The sequence below is a fragment of the Mustela erminea genome, chromosome 5 (assembly GCF_009829155.1).
Source record: "Mustela erminea isolate mMusErm1 chromosome 5, mMusErm1.Pri, whole genome shotgun sequence".
In the NCBI taxonomy this organism is placed as follows: Eukaryota; Metazoa; Chordata; class Mammalia; order Carnivora; family Mustelidae; genus Mustela; species Mustela erminea.
The window spans coordinates 141,993,852-142,018,518 of record NC_045618.1 but is presented as its reverse complement, the minus strand read 5'-3'; the positions used below and the strand labels follow the sequence as shown (position 1 = coordinate 142,018,518).

The 24,667-nt window shown below is 52.7% G+C and overlaps 1 protein-coding gene and 1 long non-coding RNA gene across 2 annotated transcripts in view; one reads left to right on the top strand and one right to left on the bottom strand.

The window, feature by feature from the left end:
- Window positions 1-2,211: 2,211 nt before the first annotated feature.
- LOC116591885 lies at window positions 2,212-24,506 on the top strand. Its single transcript, XR_004286195.1, has 3 exons — window positions 2,212-3,243; window positions 8,626-8,633; window positions 24,493-24,506. It is a non-coding gene; the product is annotated as an uncharacterized LOC116591885 (long non-coding RNA).
- The window catches only part of LOC116591883 (cholesterol 24-hydroxylase), a 33,114-nt gene continuing 15,857 nt past the window's right edge, over window positions 7,411-24,667 (bottom strand). Inside the window, exons 8-15 of the mRNA XM_032345243.1 lie at window positions 23,953-24,103; window positions 23,681-23,743; window positions 22,588-22,660; window positions 20,213-20,297; window positions 19,401-19,511; window positions 9,180-9,268; window positions 8,365-8,431; window positions 7,411-8,170 (exon numbers count right to left, since the gene is read on the bottom strand). Of these exons, the coding sequence (XP_032201134.1) occupies window positions 8,003-8,170; window positions 8,365-8,431; window positions 9,180-9,268; window positions 19,401-19,511; window positions 20,213-20,297; window positions 22,588-22,660; window positions 23,681-23,743; window positions 23,953-24,103 (807 nt within the window). The 3' untranslated portion in view covers window positions 7,411-8,002. The remainder of the gene's footprint in view (window positions 8,171-8,364; window positions 8,432-9,179; window positions 9,269-19,400; window positions 19,512-20,212; window positions 20,298-22,587; window positions 22,661-23,680; window positions 23,744-23,952; window positions 24,104-24,667) is intronic.

Sequence of the window (24,667 nt, the reverse complement as noted above, 5' to 3'; positions counted from 1 at the left end):
GATGGGGTGGGGGAGACCTGCAGAGTCACACTAGCTGTCAGAGATAACAGCGTAGGAAGTCAATCCCTGTAAGGTTTTTCCAGGCCTCCCGGCCTTTGCCTGTGCTGTTCCCTTGGTCAGGAATTCCCTGTCCTCCTCCCCCTTCGCCTCCTCTGTGTAGCCTTGTCTAACTGTCCTTGAAGGTGGGCCGGGGCCCCTGCATCCTCCTGCACAATGTGCCCTCACTGTGGTCAGTGCCTGGCCCTGGTTTTGCACACCTCTTGGTTGGCTCTTGTTGTATGATAATGAGCTCACCATCCCTGGAGGTATGTAAACAGGGCTGGACAACCACTGCAAGAGGACATGGGGAGGGAGTTCAAGCATCAGACTGGGTTGGTTCAATGCCGTTGGGGCCCCTCTAGAGTGACCAACTTGTCCTGGTTTCCATGGGCTTTGCCCTGTTTCGGCCCCGGAAGTCCTGCCTGTCTCCTGGGAACCCTCAATCATAGGCAAACAAGGACTGTTGGTTGTCGTGGGTCCCTCCTGAGATTTTTAAGTGAGAAAAGAAAAAAGGGAGAGAGAGAGACGAAGCAAGGCAGGGGCTGTCCCTGGAAGCCCCCAGCCCCTCCCTCCGCCCTAGGCAGGGCCCTCCTCCCCACCCACCAGCAGATCCCACTCCCGGGCAGCTCTGGGAGTGAGTGGAAACTCACTGAGTGGAAACCGGATGCAGGTCAGCAGGGAGAGGAGAGGCTCCTGAGGGCGTCCTTACCTGCACATGGGGCAGAGTCTCACCTGCTGGGTTTTGAGGATTACCTGAGATGAAGCCCAGCAACAGCGTGGCCATCTCTGCAAGGGGCAGCTTCATCCCCAGGGAGGTGTGGGACCAGGAAGGGGCAGTGGAGCCCACCCGCCAAGCCCTCCACTCAGCCCTTGGGTGGGGTCAGACCCGCTCCTGGGGTCGCCCAGGAGGTCGTGGCCCCTTTCCGCACCTCTTCCTCTGCATCGGGGGAGTATGTAGGAGCACCTCCTGTGTACTTGGCCCTGGGCCAGGCTGAGGGCAGGAAGAACTTCAGAGTCCCCGGCGAGAGGTGTGCCTGGTCCCAGGGGGCCACGCTCGGCCCTCGTCTTCTGCAGCACCTGCTCTGGGCAACCTGGCACGAGTGGTGTGGACAGAGGAGCACATGGGGAACGCGCCTTCGGGCGTCTGCTGACTGCTAGTAGCCCAGTCCAGGGGGACTGGGTTGTGCCCAGGGCCGGACACACTAGGCGGTGCCACAGAAAGAGTCCCGCCAAGCCACCTGGAGTCCCAGACCGAGGCCCTCCCTCATCTCCACCGCTGCTGGGGCCACCGCAGGACCGCGACCGGGATGCACAGAGGGTCAGCGCGCCCCGGGGCCGAACGCCACTCTGCCAGCCCTCCCTGGAGACAGGGACAAGCCCACCCCAGCCTCGGCTTCTCATCCGAAAGTGGGAGGCTGCGGTGGGATGAGCCCCAAGGCCCAGATGCCCTGGAGGGACCCTCCACCTCCCCACCCTGTGGCCAGCAGCCTGTCCGGCCCCTGAGTCCCACCCGAACAGGCCGCCCCGTGTCCCCCCGCTAGAGCTGCCTCCCTTCGCACAGGCCACTTCCCCTTCCTGTCCCCGACCCCAAGCACTTTCCTGTTGGTTGTTTTTTTATTGTGGGAACATGTGTTGGGGAAAAAAACAACTCGATTCCTCTGCTCCTGAGGTCACCACAGCAGCCATGGGCCACGGCACGCAAGTGCAAACGTGTGGCTGTGTGTGCGCTGGTGAACACGTGTGTGACAATGCACGTGGGTGGGCACGGGCCAAGTGAGCACGGGTGTGTGCACATCTATGTGTGGGAGTGCGTGTATGCGTGCAGGGGAGTGGGGGGGTGAGCATGTATGTGGGGGGGGGTGTAAACACATTTATTGGACTATAGTGGGGCCAGCTCTGGGCGAGGCCCCTTCCAGGCCTGCCTCACGTCAAGGTCTCAAGGGAGGGCAACATCCCCCCCCACACACTGCAGCCCGCCAGCCCTGTGCTTCGAGGAGGGCGCCGGAGGAAGGGAGGGTCCGGGCTGGCCTGATCAAAGGTGGGGGGGCCCCAGCCTGATCAAAGGAGGGGGGCACCCCAGCATGCTGGGTCAGGGAGGAGGCCCGTTTCCTGCCTGCTCACCTGTTCACCCAGATTCACATGGACACCTGCTGGTCTCGGGGTGGGGGGGGCAGGAACTCCTCCCTGCTGGAGATCCTGTCTTCCTGGGCCTTGGGCCCCCCACAAAAGAGAGGCAGGAAAGTTTTGAACACAGAGCCTCTCCTGGGCCCTCAGTGGCCATGACATGAGGAAGGACAGTGTATGTCCACACTGGGGGCCTCCTGGGTGTGTGAGCTCGGGCAGGGCCCCTCACCTCCCAGACATTGGAGGGAGGGTGCGGCCCGCGGCAGTGTGAGGGCCTGGGCGCCGCGGGGCCTCAGGACCCTTCCGGGGTCTGCTCGCTGCCTTAGGTTCCAACAGACCCTCCTTACAGCGCAGGTCGCAGCCTGAGACACACAGGCATGGCCGCTGGGACCCACATAGAGGAGACAGACAGGCCGTGGCAGGGAGGCTGCAGAAACGCAGAGATACGAGACACAAGTAGACACAGACACACACGGGCGGTGTGGCTCTGGCAGCTGCTTTCCCGCCCCCGGGGGCCCCTGTCCAGCCCAGGTGCCTGAGGCTGATGGCCGCCCGGGGGGCCTTGGAGGAGCCCCACAGCCTCCATGCTCGCAGCCCGCAGAGAAGCTCAGAGAGGTGTCCAGTAGCAGGAGGCGTTCCTGGGCTAGGAGGGTGGGGGCCGCTCTCGGGTCCTCGCGGGCAACGTCCTCACCTCTGGGTGGGGGCCAAGGAGCAGCCCTCGTCTGGGGAGTGTGAGGGGTGGGCATGGCTCCGGGGACATGGGGCTGCTGGGGAGGCTCTGGCCTCCTCCTGGGGCTCTGGGGCTCACAGCAGGGGTGAGACCCCCCACAGGAAGAGTGAGGCCCTGCCTCCTAGGGGCGGGCTTACAGCGCAGCGGGCTCAGAGCTGGGCGGCGTGAGCTGGAGGCATCATCCGCAACTTCATGATATCTCGGGCTCCTCCTCACCCATGGTCCCAGGGCCACCAAAGGGGCTTAGATAAGGGCTCTCCCCCTGGGCACGGGTAGAGGACCCCTAGCAGAGCTGCTGGCATCGTCCCGCTCTGTCCCCAAAAGCAGAAACCAGCAGAGGAGCTGGGACCGTAGTCCTTTGCCCTTGTCTGCACAGCGTTGACCCGGGGACCCTCCACACACCACCTGGGAAGCCAGGCCCCCGCACGGAAGGCCCCAGTGCCCCCCTTGCTCCTGCCTGGCCTCACCGTCTTGTGGCCCAAGGACCACCCTCCAGGTCAGGCTTGGGAGCTCGGCACAGTACGGTGGGGGCTGCCAGTGGGTTGGGGCTCTGGGGCACCTCCGCAGGGACTGGCACACTTGCCCCTGGCTACCTAGTCAGGCGGTGACTCTACTCTGCCTGGCTGGCCCAGGGTCCGGCCCACCAGCAGGGACTACCTAAAGTGGGCAACACCGGGAGGGTGACCATGGCTTCCTCAAGCAAGGACAGGAAGTGCAGGGGAAGCCGTGTTCTGGGAGAAACAAATGTTCCTCAAGCTCCAGGCCAGGGAAGGGCCCTGACCCCACGTGTGCCCACCCCAGCCCTGATTCAGGGAAATGGCCCTCGGGCAATAAGTCTCCCTTCCCTGCCAGAAATACCCCCAGTGTCTGCCCCTCCTCCAAGCTCGGGTTATATTTAGAGGTCCAGGCGGAGATGCCCAAGGCTGTCTGGAGCCCAGGATGACTTCCGGGCAGACATGTGGATTTAGGAGTCATCTGCCCCAGGGGGGTGAGAGCCTCCTTTGGGTCGTACATTCATCAGGAAGCCTGCTGAAGAGGCAGGATTCTTGCCCCAGAGGAAAGCAAACGTCTTTGCAGAGGGGAGGAAACGTAGGAAGAGGCACTGGCTTGAGCACCTTCTTGCTCCCGTCCTGAGGTCCCCTCCAGGTGGCCCTGCTCTCTCTCATTAATCATGCAGGAAACACACACCCATACTGTTCATGAGGCTGACCCGGGGTGGCCCTACCAAACTCTGGGCCACCATAAAGGACACCAGGCCTGACTGGCCAAGACAATCAGAGGGGCCAAGCTCCATCCAGAATCTGCCTGGGGGGGGGTCAGCTAATTGTGGCCCTCTGTCCACTCACGTTGGCTACCTCTGAGGCCCAGCAGGGCCACTAGGTGACTCCAGAGCCAGCCTCTTGTCCTAGTGTGCGCAGCAGAGAGGAAGAAAACCTCCCACAGCCCCTGCGCTTCTCAGCCCCAGCGCAGGCAGGCCAAGGCTCTCGGGTCCAACCACCAGCCTGACCTTGGCCACAGGCCACCCGGGAGGCCCCCTCATCACCAGCTTCCAGGACCCTCAAGCAGCAGGGCCCTGGTGGTGGCTTCAGTTCGGCCAAGAGCAAGTTAAGTGTTAGAGCAGCTCCGCCCCGAATGGCCCTTGCCCCGCCCCGCCCCAGCTCTCCCAGGCAGGAGGAAGCCGCCGGTTCCCCTGTCCCCCTCTCAGTGTGCTTCTCCTCCGCGGGGCTTTTCTTGCCGAAGCTCCCCGGGACCGGGACCGGCCAGCGTCTCACCGCCAGACCCAGCCCATCGCCAGGAGAGGTCGCGGTCTCGGCACGCCCGCCTGCGTGGTTGTCCCTCTAGGGGCCCACCCGCTGCGCGTCTCGGCGGCCCCACCTGCGACAGGGGCATGGCGACGCCCGCCTGCCCACCCGCACCCGAGTGGCCTGCGGACCCCACAGACCACCCTCGCCTGGGCCCGCGGGAGTCTGCGCCCTCCCGGCTGGCCCCGCCCCCAGGAGGCTGGGCCCGCGATGCTGCGAGCCCCGCCCCTCCGGGCCTCCCGTCCCCGCGGGAAGGGGAGGCACCGCCCACTCGGCCTGCCGCGGCCGCGCCGACCCGAGAGCTGCGCTGGGGCGCCACCGTGTGGCTCTTCTGGGAACTGCACTGCCTGGCCTCCCAGGAAAGCCCTTCCTTCCCTAGAGGTCATAAGTGATAAAGATACTCACGCTCTAAATTCTGCCATCAGTCTTAGGATCTCCTATCATCCGTCCTCCTTTACAGACGGGGAAACTGAGGCCCAAGTCGCATAAACATAAAAGGGACAGTGCAGGTCGGATCTGACCCCACGAAGCCTGGCTGCAAGGCCTTGGTTTTAATCTCTTCCATCTGGCCTGGGTCCCCAGGGTTGACACCATCTTTGTGCACACTGGAGTCTCCCCAGGCGGCCTAGGAAAGGCGTCGGGGTCCCACCCCAGCGGCTGATCCAGCTGGCCCAAGCCACTCGTCGACACAGCCAAGCCTGAGAACCACATGCTCACTCAGAAAGTCCTTTTAACAGAGGAGAAAGGGGCTCCGGAAGGTCAGGATGGGTGCATTGATCCACAGACAGTGACAGCCAAGCAGCACGGGGCGGGACACAGGCTCTGCTCTTCCCATTCACCTCAGGCCTCCAGCCCCGGGAGGCAAGCCCAGGCCTTCAGCAACAGGGTTTGCTGAGATGGTGGAAGGCCAGAGTGCAAGGGGCTACAGGTTTGAGTCTTTACTCCACTATGGCCTGGCTGTGAGCTGTGGCCTTAACTTTCTCATCTGTGAAATGGGTCATACTCAGGAGGACTTGAAGAAATAATGGTGTGAAGACTCAGGTTCAGCAATGGATAGATATCTGCTAAGTCAGAGCATGGTAAAGGCAATTTGAAGTTGCAGTGGGAGCCGACCCCTCCAGGCAATGCGAGGTCATGCCCCTGAGTGCTGAGGCTTGGTAGCCTGTGGACCTCTTAGACATACACTGAAGGAAGTTCTGTCCTGTGGGGCCAAGCTGAGCCATGGCAGGACGTAGGGCATGGAGCAGGGGGTGCTGGTGGAGAACTGGGGGGTTGGTGTGGGATGGCTGGCTTGGGGGCCTAGTGGGGCGTGCCTAGGGCTGGCTTGGGGGCCTAGTGGGCCGTGCCTAGGGTACGTGTGGGCCATAAAGTTTGTGGGATGGGGGAAGCCGTGGGGCTGTTGGAGGGCTGCAGGGGGACTGGTGAACCTCAGAGATGGCTGTAGAGGACGGGGCCTAGGGGTCCCTGCACGATAGGTCCCTGGGAGCACAGCAAGGCTGAAGGCTCAGAACAGTGGCATTTGGGTGGCCGTGGGAAGGGGCGCTTTAGAGCTGAGGAGAGACAAGCAAAGGTTGGGTTTGGCCAAGTGCTGGAGGCAGAGCCCAGGCACACTGTTCTCAGACCACAAGAGGGTCTGGAGCCCCCCAGACAGGGAACTGGGTGGGAGTGTAGCTTGAGAAGCGCCTCGCCCAGTGCTCAGTGTGGCCGGAGGGCTGAGGGAGCGGGAGCACTCCGTGTGCAGGCCGTCTGCAGCTACAGAGGGTCCTGGAGGCCGGAGCCTCTGCCCAGAGGCCAGGCAGACTACTGGTACCAGTCCCATGACCCACCTGGGCTGGGGGCCTAGCTCTACTCTGGTACAATATACCCACCTGTACTGGCATGTCACTTCTTCCCCTGACCCTCGGTTTCCTCTTCTGCAGAATAGGAAGATCGCCTCAGTTCAAGACTGCACAGGCATTGAGTGACTGACGTAAAGCAAGGGCCAGCCCAGATCTATGCCCTCCCTGGTGCAGAGAGGGGCCCTTTCCAGGGCAGGTACCCCAGGCAGTGGGCTCAGGTGTTTGGTTTTCTCTGCAGGAAAACATGCTCCCATGTGCTGAAGGAGAAACTCAGGGGTTCCTTTTCCTTGGATGGGCCCAGAGGATGTGGCTGGTCTAGTATTTACTGCCCCTTGGCCACCTCTAGGCCCTGGGGAGAAAACAACGACGTCTTCACCCACGCACCTCCCCCACTGTGGGAGTCCCAGTCTCGCCTCCTCCAAGCTGGTCAGGAGGGAAGCGCTGTGCCAGAAGGTGCAGAGGAAGAGAGCAGGTGCCAGGCCAGGCACTCAGGTGCCCTGCTCCACCAAGCTGTCCCCAGGAGAGGTCCTGGGGGCTCTAGGCTGTGTGAGGCCCTCTGGGTATCAGCGCCTTGTTGGGAGTCGCCTAGACCTCACAGGCCCCAGGGCCCTGGACCCTGTCAGTTCAAGCTCTCAAAACCCTGCCTGCAATCCCAACCTCACACCACACACAGAAACATGGTCTTGCCTCCAACAAAGAGAATATGTTTCTCCTAACACAGAAAGCCCCTGGGCAGTCTTCTCCCAAGATGTCTGGGATTAGCTGCGGGGTTAGCTTCCAGGCTGCGTGAGCCCTCGGACTGGCCTCCACACCGCTCTCATTTACCAGATGAGCAACTGAGGCCCGAGCGCTCTGGCTGGGTTTCACCATTCATTCATGCAGTCGACACATATTTATTGAGCATCGACTCTGGGTCAGGCCCGGGGGCAGGCTCAGAGACGAATCATACACAGACCTGGCAGCCCACGAGGCGCTCACAGCCTGGCAGGGCGGCCGGTCACATCAAAGGACACTCACAATACAGTGTGGTCAGTGTGGTGTTAGAGGTAGCACAGGTGACCAAGGGAGCACAGAGTAGGAGGGGCCCCTGGCCCGGCCGGGGGGTGGCAGGGAGGGCTTCCTAGAGGAGGTGACACCTGAAGAGGGTTTTAGGAAGTGAGCAAGAGTTAGGGTGTGTGGCAGGGGGAGTGGCCTATGCAAAGAGGTTCGGGGTAGGAGACCGCACATCTGGGCAGCAGCTGGGAATTAGGCGGGGGCCAGTCCAGGAGGGGCGTGGAGTTAGCAGTGGGCAGGGAGCTCTGGGGGGCGGGGTGTGAAGCAGGTGGTGGTTAGCAGGGGACCCACTGGGAGCCAGCGTGGAGGGTGCCCCTGAGGAAGGGGGCAGGGGAGCAGGGTGGGTGGCCATGGGGCTGCAGAGGAGCGTGGGTGTGGCGCCCTTGCCCGATGAGTCCCATCCACCCTGGGCCCACTCAGCAGGGTGGTGGGGGTGCGGGCTGCCAGCCCCGGGGCCGCAGAGTGCACAGCACGGGGTCCAGCGGCTTGAGCGTGGCCTGCTCCTGCAGCCCGTAGCGCTGCCCGGGCACCAGCCGGAACTCGAGCCTCTGCAGCAGCTTGGCCATGACCACCTTCACCTCCATCTGTGTGCGGAAGTGAGGACGGGCAGGAGGCCCGGGGCATGAGCGTGCAGCAGAGCCTTCAGCCGGCTGGCCCGTCCCCCCACCTCCCCCCGCCCAAGGGTCCCAGAGCAGGGCTCGGAAATGCTTCCTGGCCCGGGATGAGACACCAGCCCTGAAGCCAGCTTCCGGCAGAAACCCCAGCCCTGGACTCCTACCTGAGCAAACTGCTGCCCGATGCAGGAACGCGGTCCCAGAGAGAAGGGGAAGTAGGTGAACCTCGGCCTGCAGGGAGAGAGCGGTCAGGAGGTGGCTGCCCAGCCGCAGACCCCCCACCCCAGCGGTGACAAACCCATCCCCCGCGGATGAATGGCTATGCACCACAGCTGGCTTGTGCACGCACTAAAAACATCAACAGCTGGCTCTGTCGGGCTCTGCATCAGCATTTTCTCATTCTAGCCTTCTCTGGAGCCTTCCAGAAGGAGTCGTTATTATCCCCAGTTCACAGAAGGAGGAACTAAAGAGCTTGCAATCCGATGGCACTTCTATGTTCGACCAGTCACATATGCAGTTCTGGGCAGGGTCTGGGTCTGGACGCAGGTGGCCTGTCCCCGGACCCTGGCCACCACCCCCAGCCCCAACTGTACTTTCAGGCGTTCACCCCCATAGCGAGCTGCAGAGGGAGCCAACAGGATTCCCATTTCTCAGATAGGACCATCAAGGCCGGGGGAGGGACAGTCCCCTGACGCCAGTCACAGGGTTTCCCAGTACCGGGGATGGGTTATGAGCATGGGTTTTGAAACCAGTCTGAGCTGGCCTCAAACCACAGCTCTGCGGCTCCTGGCTGTGTGCCCTTGTTCAAGTTACCTAACCTCTCTGCGCTGTGATTTCCTCTCCATGAAAGGAGGCAGAGCAGGGAATCGTGACTCCCTCACAGTGATCTGAGAGGCTACATGGGCTCAGGGGTCACTGGCAGTTCAGACCCGAGGTCCCTGGGCCACTCTTCTTGCACATGCACAGCTTGAAGACTTACTTGGGTGCTTTGGGGCTGAAGCGATCAGGGTTGAAAGTCAGTGGGTCCTCAAAGTACGTGTCCATCCGCCCCATGACATAGGTGCTAAACTGAGGGGAGAGGATCCAGCTGTCTCTGGTTCCAAACGTGAGCATCCTCACACCTCCCTTACCCGCCAGGGCCACCCCGTGGAGGGACCAGGAGCACAGAAGACCCCCTCCCTCTACTCCACCCACACACGTGGGCCAGTGTGGGACTCCACCAGCATCTGGAAAGTGCCTCAGATGACGGGAGGGGGCAGCCCAGGGTACCAACAAGGGCCAGCTGGCTACAGCATCATCCTATGCTTGGCCCTGTGCTGTGGTGGGACCACAACTAGCCCTGTTTTACAGATGAGAAAACTGAGGCTCAGAGAGAAAGTTGCTGACTTGCCTGAAGTCACCTGGCCAAACTGAGATTCAAACTCAGGTCTGCTTCGAGAGCATCTTTTTCAAGATCTCTGAGAGCCATTATTCAGCACAAGGTTTGCATCTGGGGCTCAGGAGTGGGGGGTTGGGGAGGGGAGTGAGGCAGAGAACCCGCAGGTCCCCACCACGCTTTCAGTTGTCTCCCTACTGGGGTTAGTGTTCCGTGCCCCTAACCTCCATGGGCCATATGTGTCCCCCATAACTTGGGCCCTGGTTCCCGACCTCTGCCTCATTACTCCTGCACAAAAGAGCGGCTTGAGCCCACTCTGTCCCCTGGTTCTCTGTGTTGAGAGTCCAAGGCAGGCAGGGTGAAGGGAGGGCCTGGAATGAAGCTCTGAAAAGTGAGGGGGAGCATGAGGTGGAGAGGGGGTCTGAGATCAGCGAAGAGCACCTACTGTGTGCTAGGGATTTGTGCCAGACATGTGACATATGTCATTCTTTGACTCTTCTCAGTAAATTACAACGCAGGCATCATCATCCCCAACTTACAAGGAGGGCACTGAGGACCAGAGATGACTCAGCCTGCCAGAGAGGGTCTGGGATTGGAGCCGGGGTCTGCCACTCAAGGCCCTCACATCTGTACCCCTGCCCAGCCAGACATAAGGGGATTCTAAACCACCTCCTGGGTCACAGGCAGGTAGTACTGGTGCAGGATTGTGCAGAAAAAAAGGAGGGGGCAGATAAACAGAATAAAGAACACATATCGGGAAGCTCTCATACATGCTGGAGAGGGCATAGCAGAGTCCTGGGAAGTCTGGGTGAGGGGGAAGGGGGGAGGGGGCTGCCTAATGGATAGAACTGGAGGCATGTTGCTTTCCTTTATAAATAAAATCAGATCATGTGCTGGGCTGAACTGTGTCCCCCCAAAAATCTTATGTTAAAGTCTTAACCTCAGAATGTGACAGATAGTCTCCTTAAAGAGATACTCAAGTTATAATGAGGTCATTAGGGCAGACCCTACTCCTGTCTGGCTCATGTCCTTAGAAGAAGAGGATATTAGGACAGACACACATAGAAGAGTCTTGGGAGGACCCCGTGGGAAAGTGCGAGCCAAGGAGAGAGGATTCAGGAGAAACCAATCCTACCTTGAACTTGAACCCCCAGCCTCCAGAACTGCGAGAAAGGACATTTCCACTGCTAAGTGCCCATCTGTGGTGCTTTGTTCCGGCAGCCCCAGGAGACAGAACCAGATCCCTACCTCACACCATACACAAAATCAACTCCAGGTAGATAGGAACTTAACTTGCAAAAGAAAAATGTGAAATTGTTAGAAGACATTCTAAGCGACAATGCTGACCTCAGGATGGGGGCTCGGGGCCGGAGGGGGGGGTCCCTAAGACAAAACAAGAGAAGGCACCACTAAAAAATGAAGAACTTCAAATCATTTAAAACGCTTTAGCAAAGAGAAGCCACAAAGCTAAAGACGAAATTTGGAACATACATACCCGACAAAGGATTAACATAAGAATTTTTAAAGAGAGCTCTGCACAGGGATGAGACAACCCAGAAGAAGAAAAGGAGCACAGGGCTGCAAGCCTCACAGTAAGGAACCAGGAAAGTGCAAATCAAGACCTCAGGGAAGTACCTTCCTTGCACTTATTCCATTGGCAAAAAAAAAAAAAAAAAAGGCAGCTGAACCATACTAGGTGCTGGGGAGGATAAGGAACCACATCTATGGGCATCTGGGTTGGCCCAGGTGCTCTGGAAAACACTTTGGCACTAGTTTACCAAGCTGACCATTTAGATATCCCACATCCCAGCCCTCCCATCCCTGTCTGCCCCATCCACAGGTCATGCTGGCAAGAATGGCCACCAGCAGTGCTCAGGAGAGCAGGATGCCCACTGACCCAGAATCGAGAACGGGGTGCTGGTCTACGCACAGCAGAATACGATACAGCAGGGAACTGAGGGCCCACAGTCACAAAGCAATCCTGGGAGATACTACCATGTGGGCACACACACACACACACACACACACACACAACACACACATGCACGTGCATGCACGTGAAAAGGCGAGGTGATGGCAAAATTCAGAACAGTGATTGCTTCTGGAGGGCAGCTGGACAGTGACACATTTCTAGTTTGGGGGTGGGTTTCTGGGAGGTCACTGTGCATGAAGGGATGCCCGATGAGGGAATAAAAGAATGTATGTGTAAACAAAGAAACAAGTAGGGGCGCCTGGGTGGCTCAGTCAGTTGAGCATCTGAATCTTGATTTTGGCTCAGGTCATGATCTCAGGGTCGTGAGATCGAGCCCCACTTGGACTCTATGCTCAGCATGGAGCCTGCTTAAGATTCTTCTCTCCTAGGCAAGATGGCAGAGGAGTAGTGGACTGAAATGACATCAGGTTGCAGGAGTTCGGCTAGATAGTCATCAAACCATTCTGAACACCTACAAACTCAACAGGAGATTGAAGAGAAGAGTGGCAATTCTAGGAACAGAAAGTCAACCACTTTCTGAAAGGTAGGACGTGCAGAGAAGTGAATCCAAAGTGAGGGGAAGATAGACCACGGGGGGAGGGGCTGGCTCCCGGGAAGCAGTGGGCAACGGAGCACAAAATCAGAACTTTTAGAAGTCTGCTCCACTGAGGGACATCACTCCAGTGGCTAGGCGGGGGTGGAGCCTTTGCAGGGAGTGTGGTCTCAAGTCCTGCGGGGTCACAGAAGGATCAGGGCTGTCTGAATGCAGCAGAACTCCCAGGTAGCGGAGCAGGGAAGCCAGCTACAGAGACAAAGCTGAGGAATGAGCTCTCAGCTCGGGGTTGCCTTAAACCATGATCCATGGCATAGTCAGGCCACTGCTCTTTGAGCAGGGACCCCACAAGGGGCACATCTGGGAGACTCACCTTCCTCCTCTGGAGGCAGGAATATGCTGGGTTTGGAGACTTCAAACGAGGCTGTGTGCCAGAGACTGAAATGTTTGGTCTCAGGCCAGGTGAGCCCAGAGCACGGCTGGAGACCAGGGATATCGGAGTGATTGACCCCTTTCCTCTGAGGGTGCACTGAGGTGTGGGGGCCCCAGCTCTTGGCTCCTCCAGCCGGAGAATGGGAGGCCTCAATCTTCATTGCTGTCCTCCAGAGCTCTATGGAAAGCTTTCAGGGAACAAAAGCTCCCAAGAGCGAACCCAAGCAGATCACTTTGCCTGGCCCCTGGCAAGGGCAGTGAGATTCTGCCTCGGGCAAAGACATTTGAGAATCACCGCAACTCAGAAGATTAGCAAGAATATCCAGCCAAGACCAAGGTCATCGATCAGCGAGAACTGTGAAACTCCACAGCTCAGGGAAAGCAGCACATAGAATTCATGGCATTTCCCTCCATGATCCTTTAATCTTTCAAAGTTAAATTAAAATTTTTTAATTTTATTTTTTTCTTATTCTGATTTTTTTAACTTTTCCTCTTTCCTCTTTTAACATTTTTTAACTAGTTTATCTTAACACTACCTTTCTAAAAAAAAATTTTATGCCTTCATTATTATAGTCATATTTTATCCTTCTTTGTATTTAACCTTATTTTTTTTATACATATAGGGTTATTTTTTCCTAAAAAATTTTGGGATACGATTTCTTCTAAAAGATCAAAATATACTCTAAATCTAGCACATGGCTTTATTCTAGTCTCCAGCCTGTGCACATTCTCTCCCCCTTTTTTTATCTTCTTTTTTTTTCCCAACCAACTTCTCTTATCAATTCCTTTTTTAGAATTTTTTTTAAATTTTCATCTTTACAGTCATATTCCATCCCTTCATTATGTTTACCCTTATTTTCGTATATATATAACTTTTTCTTTCTTTAAAATTTTGGGAGGTAGTTTCTTCTAAGAGATCAAAATACGCCCAAAATCTTCTTCTTTAAGGCTCTTTCTTTGCTTAGAGGACCTTTTCAATAATTCCTGTAGGGCTGGTTTGGTGTTTCCAAATTCTTTATTTTTTCTTTGTCCTGGGAGCTTTTTATCTCTTTTATTTTCAATGATAGCCTAGCTGTATATAGTATTCTTGGGGTGGCTCTGTTTTATTCACCAGTTTAATATATGTGTGTGTGTGTGTGTGTGTATGTGTGTATAAATTTCTTTTTATCCCCTTTCTTCTCCTCCCAGTTTGGGGTCTCCTCTGATTTGGTTAGTGTACATTTTTCTGGGGTCTTTGCCACCCTTTCAGTATTTTATTCTCTCATTCATATATTCTTATCTGGATAAAATGACAAGGCAGAAAAACTCACCAACAGAAAAAAAAAAAAAAAAAAGAACAAGAGGCAGTACCAAAGGTTAGGGATCTAATCAATACAGACATTGGTAATATGTCAGATCTAGAGTTCAGAATGATGATTCTCAAGGTGCTAGCTGGGCTCAAAAAAGGCATGGAGGATATTAGAGAAACCCTGTCTGGAGAAATAAAATCTCTTTCTGGAGTAAAAGAACTAAAATCTAACCAAGCTGAAATCAAAAAAGGAATTAATGAGGCGCAATAAAAAATGGAGGCTCTTACTGCTAGGATAAATGATGCAGAAGAATTAGTGATATAGAAGACCAAATGATGGTGAATAAAGAAGCTGAGCAAAAGAGAGACAACCAACTACTGGGCCAGAAGGGGAGAATTCTAGAGATAAGTGATACCATAAGACGAAACAATGTTAGAATAATTGGGATTCCAGAAGAAGAAGAAAGAGAGAGAGGGGTAGAAAGTATATTGGAGCAAATTATAATAGAGAATTTCCCTAATATGACAAAGGGAACAAGCATCAAAATCCAAGAGGCATAGAGAACCCCCCTCAAAATCAATAAGAATAGGTCCACACCCCATCATCTAATAGTAAAACTTACTAGTCTTAGTGACAAAGAGAAAATTCTGAAAGCAGCTCGGGACAAGATGTCTGTAACATGCAATGGTAGAAATATTAGATTGGCAGCACACTTATCCACAGAGACCTGGCAGGCTTCAAGGACTGACATGATATATTCACAGCACTAAATGAGAAAAATATGCAGCCAAGAATACTATATACAGCTAGGCTATCATTGAAAATAAAAGAGATAAAAAGCTCCCAGGACAAAGAAAAAATAAAGAATTTGGAAACACCAAACCAGCCCTACAGGAATTATTGAAAAGGTCCTCTAAGCAAAGAAAGAGCCTTAAAGAAGAAGACAAGAAAGGAACAAAGACCATATACAGTAACAGTCACCTTACAGGCAATACAATGGCACTGAATTCATATCTTTCAATAGTTACCCTGAATGTAAATGGGTTAAATGCCCCAATCAAAAGTCATAGGGTATCAGAATGGATTAAAAAAAAACCATCAATATGCTATCTACAAGAAACTCATTTTAGATCCAAAGACATCTCCAGATTTAAAGTGAGGGGGTGGGAAACAATTTACCATGCTAAGGTACATCCAAATAAAGCTGGGGTGGCTATCCTTATATCAGATAAATTATATTTTAAGGCAAAGACTATAGTAAGAGATGAGGAAGGACACTATATCATACTCAAAGGGCCTGTCCAACAAGAAGCTCTAACAATCTTAAATATCTATGCCTCTAACATAGGAGCAACCAACTATATAAACCAATTAATAACAAAATCAAAGAAACACATTGACAATAATACAGTAATAGTAGGGAACCTTAACACCACCCCTCACTGAAATGGACACATCATCCAAGCAAAAGATCAACAAGGAAACAAAGGCCTTAAATGACACACAGGACCAGATGGACATCACAGATATATTCAGAACATTTCATCCCAAAGCAACAGAATACACATTCTTCTCTAATGCACATGGAACATTTGCCAGAATAGATCACATCCTGGGTCACAAATCAGGTCTCAAGCAATACCAAAAGATTGGGATCATTCCCTGCGTATTTTCAGACCACAATGCTCTGAAGCTAGAACTCAACCACAAGAGGAAAGTTGGAAAGAACTCAAATACATGGAGGCTAAAGAGCATCCTAATAAGAATGAATGGGTCAACCAGGAAATTAAAGAAGAATTGAAAAAATTCATGGAAACAAATGATAATGAAAACACAACAGTTCAAAATCTGTGGGACACAGGCGGTCCTGAAAGGAAAGTATATAGCCATACAAGACTTTCTCAAGAAACAAGAAAGGTCTCAAGTACACAACCTAGCCCTACACCTAAAGGAGCTGGAGGAAGAACAGCAAAGAAAGCCTCAACCCAGCAGGAGAAGAGAAACCATAAAGATCAGAGCAGAAATCAATGAAATAGAAACCAAAAGAACAGTAGAACAAATAAATGAAACTAGGAGCTGGTTCTTTGAAAGAATTAATAAGATTGGTAACCCCCTGGCCAGACTTATCAAAAAGAAAAGAGAAAGGACCCAAACTAATAAAATCATGAATGAAAGAGGAGAGATCACAACCAACACCAAAGAAATACAAAGAATTATAAGAACATATTATGAGCAACACTATGCCAGCAAATTAGACAATCTGGAAGAAATGGATGCATTCCTAGAGACCTGTAAACTACCAAAACTGAACCAGGAAGAAAGAGAAAACCTGAACAGACCCATAACCAGTAAGGAGATTGAAGCAGTCATCAAAAATCTCCCAAAAACAAGAGCCCAGGGCCAGACATCTTCCCAAGGAATATTACCAAACATTTAAAAAAGAACTAATACCTATTCTCCTGAAACTGTTCCAAAAAATAGAAATGGAAAAAAAACTTCCAAACTCATTTTATGAGGCCAGCATTACCTTGATCCCAAAACCAGACAAAGACCCCATCAAAAAGGAGAATTACAGACCAATATCCTTGATGACCACAGATGCAAAAATTCTCACAAAAATACTAACCAATAGGATCCAACAGTATGTTGAAAGGATTATTCACCACGACCAAGTGGGATTTATTCCTGGGCTGCAACGTTAGTTCAACATCTGCAAATCAATCAATGTGATACAATACATTAATAGGAGAAAGAACAAGAACCATATGTTACACCCAATAGATGCTGAAAAAGCATTTGACAAAGTATAGCATCCTTTCTTGATCAAAACTCTTCAAAGTGTAGGGATAGAGGGTATATACCTCAATATCATCAGAGCCATCTATGAAAGACCCGCAGCCAATATCATTCTCAATGGGGATAAACTGAGAGCTTTTCTCCTAAGATCAGGAACACAGCAGGGCTGTCCACTATCACCACTGCTATTCAACATAGTACTAGAAGTTCTAGGCTCAGCAATCAGACAACAAAAAGAAGTTAAAGGCATCTGAATCAGCAAAGAAGAAGTCAAACTCTCACTCTTTGCAAATGATATGATACTTTATGTGGAAAACCCAAAAGATTCCACTCCAAAACTGCTAGAACTTATACTGGAATTCAGTAAAGTGTCAGGATATAAAATCAATGCACTAAAACAAGTTGCATTTCTATACATCAACAACAAGACAAAAGAAAGAAAAATTAAGGAGTCAACCCCATTTACAGTTGCACCCAAAACCATAAGATACCTAGGAATAAACCTAACCAAAGAGGCAAAGAATCTGTACTCAGAAAACTATAAAGTATTCATGAAAGAAATTGAGGAAGACACAAAAAAATGGAAAAATGTTCCATGCCCATGGATTGGAAGAACAAACATTGTGAAAATGCCTATGCTACCTAAAGCAATCTACACATTTAATGCAATCCCTATCAAAATACCATCAATTTTTTTTCAAAGAAATGGAACAAATAATCCTAAAATTTATATGGAACCAGAAAAGACTGTGAATAGCCAGAGGAATGTTGAAAAAGAAAGGCAGAGTTGGTGGCATCACAATTCCAGACTTCAAGCTCTATTACAAAGCAAATATCATTCTCATCAGCATCAAGACAGTATAGTACTGACCCAAAAACAGACACATAGATCAACGGAACAGAATAGAGAGCCCAGAAATAGACCTTCAACTTTATGGTCAACTAATCTTTGACAAAACAGGAAAGAATGTCCAGTGGAAAAAAGACAGTCTCTTCAACAAATGGTGTTGGGAAAATTGGACAGCCACATGCAGAAGAATGAAACTGGACCATTTCCTTAAACCACACACAAAAATAGACTCAAAATGGAAGAAAGACCTCAATGTGAGAAAGGAATCCATCAAAATCCTTGAGGAGAACACAGGCAGCAACCCCTTGACCTCAGCCGCAGCAACTTCTTCCTAGAGACATCACCAAAGGCAAGGGAAGCAAGGGCAAAAATGAACTATTGGGACTTGATCAAGATCAAAAGCTTTTGCACAGCAAAGGAAACAGTCCACAAAACCAAAAGACAGCTAACAGAGAGGGAGAAAATATTTGCAAATGACATATCAGATAAAAGGCTAGTATCCAATATATATAAAGAATTTATCAAACTCAACACCCAAAGAACAAATAATCCAATCAAGAAATGGGCAGAGGATATGAACAGACAGTGCTACAAAGCACACGTCCAGATGGCCAACAGACACATGAAAAAATTCTCAACATCATTCAGCATCAGGGAAATACAAATCAAAACCACAATGAGATATCACCTCACACCAGTCAGAATGGCTAAAATTAACAAGTCAGGAAACGACAGATGCTGGCGAGGATGCGGAGAAAGGGGAACCCTCCTACACTGTTGGTGGGAATGCAAGCTGTTGCAGCCACTCTGGAAAACAGCAGGGAGGTTCCTCAAATAGTTGAAAATAGAGCTACCCTATGACCCAGAAATCACACTGCTGGGTATTTACCCTAAAGATACAAATGTAGTGATCTGAAGGGGCACGTGCACCCGAATGTTTATAGCAGCTATGTCCGCCATAGCCAAATTATGGAAAGAACCTAGATGTCCATCAACAGATGAATGGATAAAGAAGATATGGCATATATACACAATGGAATACTATGCAGCCATCAAAAGAAATGAAATCTTGCCATTTGCCACAACATGGATGGAACTAGAGGGCATTATGCTAAGTGAAATAAGTCAATCGGAGAAAGACAATTATCATATGATCTCCCTGATATGAGGAATTTGAGAGGCAGAGTGGGGGGTTTGGGAGGTAGGGAAGGAAAAAATGAAACAAGATGGGATTGGGAGGGAGACAAACCATAAGAGACTCTTAATCTCACAAAACAAACTGAGGGTTGCTGGGGGGAAGGGGGTAGGGAGAGGGGGGTTGCATTATGGATATTGGGGAGGGTATGGGAAATGGTGAGTGCTGTGAGGTGTGTAAGCCTGATGATTCACAGACCTGTACCCCTGGGGCTAATAATACATTATACATTAATAAAAATAATAAATAAATAAATTTAAAAGTAAATAAAGGCAAAATGCTGTAACTGAAAAAAAAAAAAAAGATTATTCTCTCCCTCTGCCTCTGCCCCTCCAGTCACACTCTCGTGCTTGCTCTTTAAAGAACAAAACCCAAAAACAAACAAGGAGAGGAGGGGGGAAGTCACCTCCAAGGGAGAAGGGGTAGTGGAGGAGAGAGAGAAGGAACTGGACAGCCCGGGGTCAGCTGTGAAACTGGGCACATCTTGTATCTGTCCCTGGCCGGCTATGTGACCTCAGGAAAGTGACCTAAGCTCTCTAAGCCTCAGTGTCCTCAGATGTAAACAAGGTGCCTCCCTTCCAGAAGCATCCACTGTAACTTTACACTGGACTGTGTGAAAGGGAAGAAAGACCTCACATGGCTATAGTGCAGCTTGAATGAGAACCCCCAGTGGTGACAATGGGGCCACGGACATCCCGACCTCAGAGCTAGGGGCAGGCAGGGAGGGCCCCCACACACCAGGAGCGGAGTGTTGCCAGGTACTCTGACCCCATCAATCAAGGTCTCCTCCTCCAGCAGGCGAAAGGTGCCCCACGCTGGTGGGTACAGCCTCAGCGACTCTTTGAGAACCTACAGAAGCCACACGGGGAGACAAGGAGAGAAGTCAGGAGATTCCCCAGATCGCGCTAGTGGCGTGCCCCGGACCCACCTTTGCTCCCACTCCCAAGGCTGAATATGCACCCATGTCTAGGACTGGGTCCCAGACCCCTGCAAAGTTCGCCTCAGCTTCTTGTCCAACCCCTCTTGTCACAGGAGAAACTGACACCCAAAAGGAGAAGGGAGTTGGGCAGAACCCCTGTGGTGGAGCCTAGACCAGGACCCAGGCCTTCTCTCTGAACCAGGGCACCACCATCCCAGAGGGGCCCCCCCTGAGCTCAAGCCAGGCCTCGGGCTGTGCTCTGCCGGGGTGGGGAGGGGGCTGCTGAGTCTGGCCCCTGGAGGCCGGCTTGGGGCTCCTGGAAGTGCCCAGCCCAGCTGGGAAGTACAAACAGCGTCATTCCATCAAGGGCTGCTTCCCCACCTAGGCTGTGCACTGGAGTCACCTGGGAGGCCTTTACAAAGGCTGCGGCCCCTCCTGACCCACCTCAGCCTGCCCCAGTGACTCTGATGTCATTGATCCATGGCAGCTCTGGTCATGGGAATTTTTTTTTTTTTAAATCTCCTGGGACATTCTCACGTGCAGTGAAGTTAGAGAAAGGGTTCCAGGTGCAGAAGGCTTGGCTTGATGAACCACCCCCAAGTGCCCAGAAGCTTCTCTCCCGCCCCCACACCTGGGACAGGTACTGCAGTCTCCCCAGGTCGTCACAGTCAAGGTGCCTCTTAGAACCGATGACCTCATCCACCTCCGCCTGCAGCCTGTTGGGGCAGATGAAGACAAGCTCGTCCCCAAGGAGAGGTCCCCCCCACCGCCTAGTTTTAGGAAGGGGGGATGGAGGGGAGCAAGAAGTGAGCCTCCTGGGACAGCCCATCGCGTGCACGCACACACATATACACGCACGCACAGTCCGCCCCTTTGTTGAAGACATCCAGGAACCGCCGTGTCCCAACCGAGATGCCTGAGCAGTTGGCAGCTGTGTTCAGGGCCTGTACGAATTCCCCCTTTGTGCTTGCTGCTTGGAACTGGTGGCAGAAAATAAACGCACCACCGATCCAGCTCTCTGCACCAAGCAGCCTGTCTCAGCCTGGCTCGTAGCAGCCGACAGCTGGAAACAGAATGAGCAGTGCAGGGATGCTGGCTGAGTAATGACGGGGACCGTTAGAAGAATATGCAGCACCAAGAGTGGGTTTGGACCACGTCACACCCACGAGGAAGGCAGAAAAGAACAAGAGTTAGCAAGGATGTGGAGAAATGAGAACCCTTGTGCACTGTCCATAGGAATGGAACCCGCTGCAGGTGTATATGGAAAATAGGATGGCGGTTCCTCCAAACGGGAAATGTAGAATTACCGTATGCTCCAGCAGTGCCATTCTGGGTGTGTGTGCCCCCACATAGAAAGTAGGGGCCCATAGATACTTGTACACCCAAGTTCATGGCTGCCTTAGTCACAGTAGCCGAAGGGCGGAAGCAACCCCAGTGTCCGTCACCAGATGAATAGACCAGCAAAATGTGGTCTGTCCATGGGGTGCCTGGGCAGCTCAGTCATCCAAGCATCTGCCTCCAGCTCAGGTCTTGATCCCGGGGTCCCCGGCTCGAGTCCCATGTCCTGCTCCCTGCTCAGTGAGGAGTCTGCTTCTCCCTTCCTTCTGTCCCTCCCTCTGCTCCTTCACTCTCAAATAAAAAAGTCTTTTTACAAAATGTGGTCTATTACGATGTAATATTATTCAGTCTTAAAAGAGAGGGAGGTTCTGACACCTGCTAAAACAAAGGTGGACCTTGAAGACATTATCCTAAGTGAGATAAGCCAGACAAAAACGTCCGTTACTGTGTGATTCCTGTATGAGGTCCCCAGAGGAGTTAAATTCACAGAAACAGAGAGTAGAATGGGGCCACGGGCTGAGGGCGTTGGGAAGCTAGTGTTTACTGGAGACGGTGTCAGTTGCAACGATGAGAAAGTTCTGGAAATGGTGGTGATAATTGCACAGTAATGGGAATGTGCTTAATGCCGCTGAACTATGCCCTTAAAAAATTACAATGTCCAATTTTATGCATGTATGTGTGTGTTTGTTTATATCCACAATATAAAAGAGCGGATTTGGGAGAAGAGTTTATAATAAATAATGTGGGGCGATGCGATAAAATACATGGTGAAATTCAGTAGCTAGTTGTGAGCTGCCTCCAGGGGGCAGGGCACTGTGGGTAGAATAATAATAATACCGGTAATTGTTATTATTATTATTAGTAGTAGTAGTATAACTTTTCTGCTTTCTCCATATTTTTATAAAGAGCATATTTATGTTCTTTTTTTTATGTATCTGTATTACAGATACAGTTAAAACCCTAACCAACCACTTTATCCTCACAAGCGATCATTCACATCTGCCCTTGGACACTGCCAATTAATAACTGTAATCAAGGCTCTCCCCACCTCCAGGGCTCCCACCCCCAAGCCTATCAGCGTTTTCAGAGTGCTTTCACATTGGTGCAGTTGGTTTGCGCAACCGTCTGCATTTAAGGAAACCAATGGCCCAGCTCAAAGGCCATCTCCAGGCACCCTCCATTGTCTTGCAAGTTGAATATAAGCCCTTCCTCAGTGCTGAGTTGGGAATTCTGTTCAGTTCTCAGTGCCAGCCCCTGGCCAGGCACTGAGCATGGTGTGGAGAGGGAAAGAGCCATGATCCCTGATTTTTTGGAGCTTTAATTTCATGACTGAAATAGACTCAAAGCAAACCGGCCCAGGAGAAAAAGGCATTCATGAGCTGGAAGGAAGCTAGGAGGGGAAAACATAGAATGGCTACTTTAGGGGTGTGAGAAGGCTTCTGTGGGGCTGGACAGGGAGTTCTCTAAGAGAAAAGCAAGGAGAGGAGCTTCCAGAAGAGGAACTGGCATGTGCAAAGGCCCTGGGGTAAAGAGAAGCAGGACACACTGGAGGAGGCTCCGTGGTGGGAGGCTGGAGCTGTCTGTCTTCTAGGAACAAGACATCAGTGAATCCCTTCACCAGCTTCAAGGGGAGCCACTACCCGACCCCCAAATGTCCCCGTTCCATACCTTGCCAGGATTTCAGGCTGGCGGGACAGCTCCATCACCGTGAATGCCAAGTGATTGGCAGAGGTCTCATGGCCTGTAGGAATGGAGAGGAGCAGTTCCACATGGGGCTACCGGGCTGCTGCTGGCCCGGCCCACCCGCCTCTGAGACCCTGAGCATGTGGTGGCAGTTCAGGTCCTCGCTTCTGCCCCCTGCATCTGCGCTGCACGTACAGATAGGAAGGAGAGAGGCTGCCCACCCGCGGATCCCCTGCGCACGCCAGAGTAAGTCCAATAAACGGCATCTGCTCCCAGGCATCTGGTTTTTACACCCTAAAAGCTCCTTCTGGGGCACCTGGGTGGTTCAGTAGGTTAAGCATCTGCCTTCGGCTCAGGTCATGATCCCAGGGTCCTGGGATCGAGCCCCGCATCGGGCTCTCTGCTCAGTGGGGCATCTGCTTCCCCCTCCCCCTCTGCTGCTCCCCCTGCTCATGCTCTCTCTCTCTCTCTCTCTCTGGGTCTCAAATAAATAAAATCCTTAAAAAAAATTTGATGAGCAAAGGAATGAAGTTGCCGGGCACATCTTTTTATGCTGGTCTAAGGAAGGCCTCCCCACAAATCCTGAGTGGGGCGGAGCCTTGAGCTCACATGGCCAAGCTCTCGGGCCAATAGGCAGCTTCACGGGGTGCCTGGGTGCTCAGTCGTTAAGCCTCTGCCTTCAGCTCAGGTCACGATCCCGGGGTCCCGGGATCGAGCCCCACATCAGGTTCCCTGCTCAGCGGGGAGCCTGCTTGTCCCTCTCCCTCTCCCACTGCTTGTGTTCTGTGTTCCCTCTCTCACTGCATCCCTCTGTCAAAAAAAAAAAAAAAAAAAAAGGCAGCTTCATGACCCCTCATGGTGGCCAGCTCTATCACCAGGTCAGCAGCCACCAAGAAGGCCTCCCGGACCTCCCCGAGCAGAGAGAGGACTTCTGCCCCCCTATCCTGGCCCCTCACTTCTGCATCTGAACTCTGCGCAGACAGCCTGAAAAATCACCCCAAGTCAGGGTTTGGGGGATGCCTGGTTCCCACCATTCCTGCAAAGTCCTGAGCCTTTGGCCACCCCTGGAGGTACAGACCAGCAATGAAGAAGGTGACGAAGTTGTCCAGCAGGATTTCATCGTCCTGGGCCCCCTCTTCAGCTGAAAGACAAGGAGGGTCTCAGGGCCCGGCCGCAGACACCCGCTGCACGCACACCCCTCCCTCCCTCTCCCCACAGCTGAGCAAGGAAGCAAACGTCCTTCTCCCCGAAAGTCAGAGACAGACGCGGGGAGTCAAGTGTGATCAGCCCCCGTGATGGGGGCACCCCTGCCGCCCGGCCCTCTCCAGGCCCATGCGGGAGCCCTCGCACCTTTGAGGATCTGCGTGAGGATGTCGGCAGGTACTTCCTCCCCCCTCTTCAGGGCCTCCCGGCGGCGCTGGACCCAGTCCTTGCCAACCTGGCGCAGAAAGCGAATGCTCTCCCGGGTCTCGCGGAGCTGCTTCCACTTCCCTGGCATAAACTGAACAGGGGCTCCCACTCAGGACGCCGGCCAGGCACACGCGTCCACCTCTCCCGCTCCCCCAACTCTGCAACGGCTTTAGAAACCCACTGAGGCCCTGGCAACCTGGGAGGTGAGAAGATTGCGCGAAAATCCTAGCAAAGAGGAAGCCGCCAAGGAGACTTGACCAACATGGCAGGCTGGGCCCAAGCATCGGCTTCCCCTTCCTGTACCAAATCCCTAGGTATGATGGGAAAGATGCCTGGAAAATAAGAAGGGATGCCTGAGGATGGAGGCAGCTAGGACTGCGAGGAAGGAGGAAGCCACAGCCAGAGGGGAGTAGGTAGAATCAACAGCAGAGAAGATGGGGTGGCATCAGGGGACCCCCAGCTCAGAGGCTGAAGTCCCAGGGAACAGGAAGAGGCCCTGGGCATCTGTCTGAGGATCAACTCAAGTACCACCTTTCTCCTCCTTCCTCTTTCATGCCTGGAACAAGGCAGTGATAGCCGGAGCTGCAGCAGCCATCTTATAACAATGAGCTGACGTGCCGGAGACAGCGGAACGGAAAGACAAAACATTCCAAGA